Source organism: Phyllostomus hastatus, unplaced genomic scaffold (assembly GCF_019186645.2).
Source record: "Phyllostomus hastatus isolate PE091 unplaced genomic scaffold, TTU_PhHast_1.1 phas_contig_34, whole genome shotgun sequence".
In the NCBI taxonomy this organism is placed as follows: domain Eukaryota; kingdom Metazoa; phylum Chordata; class Mammalia; order Chiroptera; family Phyllostomidae; genus Phyllostomus; species Phyllostomus hastatus.
Genome location: NW_025333857.1, coordinates 13,744,228 through 13,746,212, shown reverse-complemented (window position 1 = coordinate 13,746,212; position 1,985 = coordinate 13,744,228). Strand labels below are relative to the sequence as shown.

At 36.0% G+C, this 1,985-nt stretch overlaps 1 protein-coding gene across 1 annotated transcript; it reads left to right on the top strand.

Annotated features, from left to right (window-relative positions):
• Positions 1-355: 355 nt before the first annotated feature.
• LOC123820061 (40S ribosomal protein S20-like) lies at positions 356-1,092 on the top strand. The gene has a single exon (XM_045840758.1). It carries the CDS (start codon positions 447-449, stop codon positions 804-806), a length of 360 nt encoding a protein of 119 aa, XP_045696714.1. The 5' UTR covers positions 356-446; the 3' UTR covers positions 807-1,092.
• The last annotated feature ends 893 nt before the right edge of the window (positions 1,093-1,985 follow it).

The window sequence follows — 1,985 nt, the reverse complement described above, 5'->3', positions numbered from 1 at the left end:
CCACAGCAATCAGACAAGAAGAAGAAATAAAAGGCATCCAAACTGGAAAGGAAGAAGTAAGACTGTCATTATTTTCAGATGACATGATACTCTACATAGAGAACCCCAAAGATTCCATTAAGAAACCGCTAGAACTGATAAATGAATTAAGCAAAATAATACAATACAAAATTAATATCCAGAAATCAGTTGCATTCTTACATGCCAATGATAAACTAACAGAAAGGAAAATTAAGAAAACAATCTCATTCACAACTGCAAATTCACAATTTTATTCTTCTTCAAAAAGAATAAAATACCTAGGAATAAACATAGCCAAGGATGGCCTCTTTGAGGAAGTCACAGTTGCATTTGCACCTCGGAGCTTTTCAGCCCACTCCTGTTCCTGGCTCACTGCTGTTCGCTCTCGTTGAGGAACAAGTCAGTCAGGAAGCCGCGTCGCAGCCATGGCATTTAAAGTTACCGGAAAGACACCCGTGGAACCAGAGGTGGCGATTCACCGAATTAGAATTACTCTAACCAGCCGGAAAGTAAAGTCTTTGGAGAAGGTGTGTGCTGATTTGATCAGAGGCGCAAAGGAAAAGAATCTCAAAGTGAAAGGACCAGTTCTAATGCCTACCAAGACACTGAGAATCACTACAAGAAAAACTCCCTGCGGGGAGGGTTCTAAGACTTGGGATCGATTTCAGATGAGGATCCACAAGCGACTCATTGACTTGCACAGCCCCTCTGAGATTGTTAGGCAGATTACTTCCATCAGTATTGAGCCAGGAGTTGAGGTTGAAGTCACCATTGCAGATGCCTAAGTCATTCTTTTTAATAAATTGACAATCAGTTGTTAAACTTTGTTGACTTTTATTTGTGATACTGGCAGATTTCAGGACTGTAGAGTTGTACTGTGGATTTATTCTACTTTCCAAGTAGACTGTCAGAATTAGATGGGTGTGCTATGGTGGTCTACCCTGTTTTCATTTTCATTATTTTTCCTAGAGTCAGCTAAACCAGTTTACACTTGGAATCATGGACAGTTGAATTTTGTTTATATGAACTTTGGGACTGAAAAATATAATAAAAGTCAAACCTCTGTTGGCATAATAATAGGTGGCATTGTTTAGCTATTAGACTCTACATGCTTTATTTTCTTGAAATCCTGTTATCATTGTGTAGATCCAGAAACTGGCTTCGGTACTTAACTTGGCCAGTGTCCTAGAGCTTGATAGTAGCATAGCAGAGATTTAAATGAGTTTGTAGGACGAGAAATGATTTCTTGCTGTTCTGTTAAAAGTATTTAAAATCTTGTTAGAATTTATAATAGGGTATCTTTCTAAATATATTTTCCGTTTTCTGTATTTCTTTTTATTAGAGAAAATCTTGAGAAAGATTTCTGATAACATATATAAATGGTTTTACAAATACTCCCTTGAGAAAATGAAACAAAACAAAACAAAACATAGCCAAGGATGTAAAAGACCTGTACTCAGAAAATTATAAGACACTGAAGAAAGAAATCGAAGAAAATACAAATAAATGGAAACACTAACCATGTTTATGCATAAGAAGAATTAACATCATTAATATGTCCATAGTACCCAAAGTGATCTATAGGTTCAATGCAATTCCTATCAAGATTCCAATGACATATTTCACAGAACTAGAACAAATATTTCAAAAATTTGTATGGAACAACAAGGCTTCACCTAGTAACAGCAGTCCTAAGAAAGAAGAACAAAGTTGGAGGAATCATGCTACTTAATATCAAACTATACTATGAGGCCATAGTAATCAAAACTGCAAGGTACTGCCATAAAAACAGACATGTAGATCTATGGGACAGAATAGAGAGTCCAGAAATAAACCCATCCCTTTATAGTCAATTAATATTTGACAAAGGAAGCAAGTATATACAATGGGATAGAGATAGTTTATTCAATAAATGGTGTTGGAAAAATTGGACAGATCATGCAGGAAAATGAAATTAGACCACC

Excerpts from the sequence above, each read along its gene's own strand:
- LOC123820061 (XM_045840758.1), top strand. The coding sequence starts at position 447 with ATGGCATTTAAAGTTACCGGAAAGACACCCGTGGAACCAGAGGTGGCG.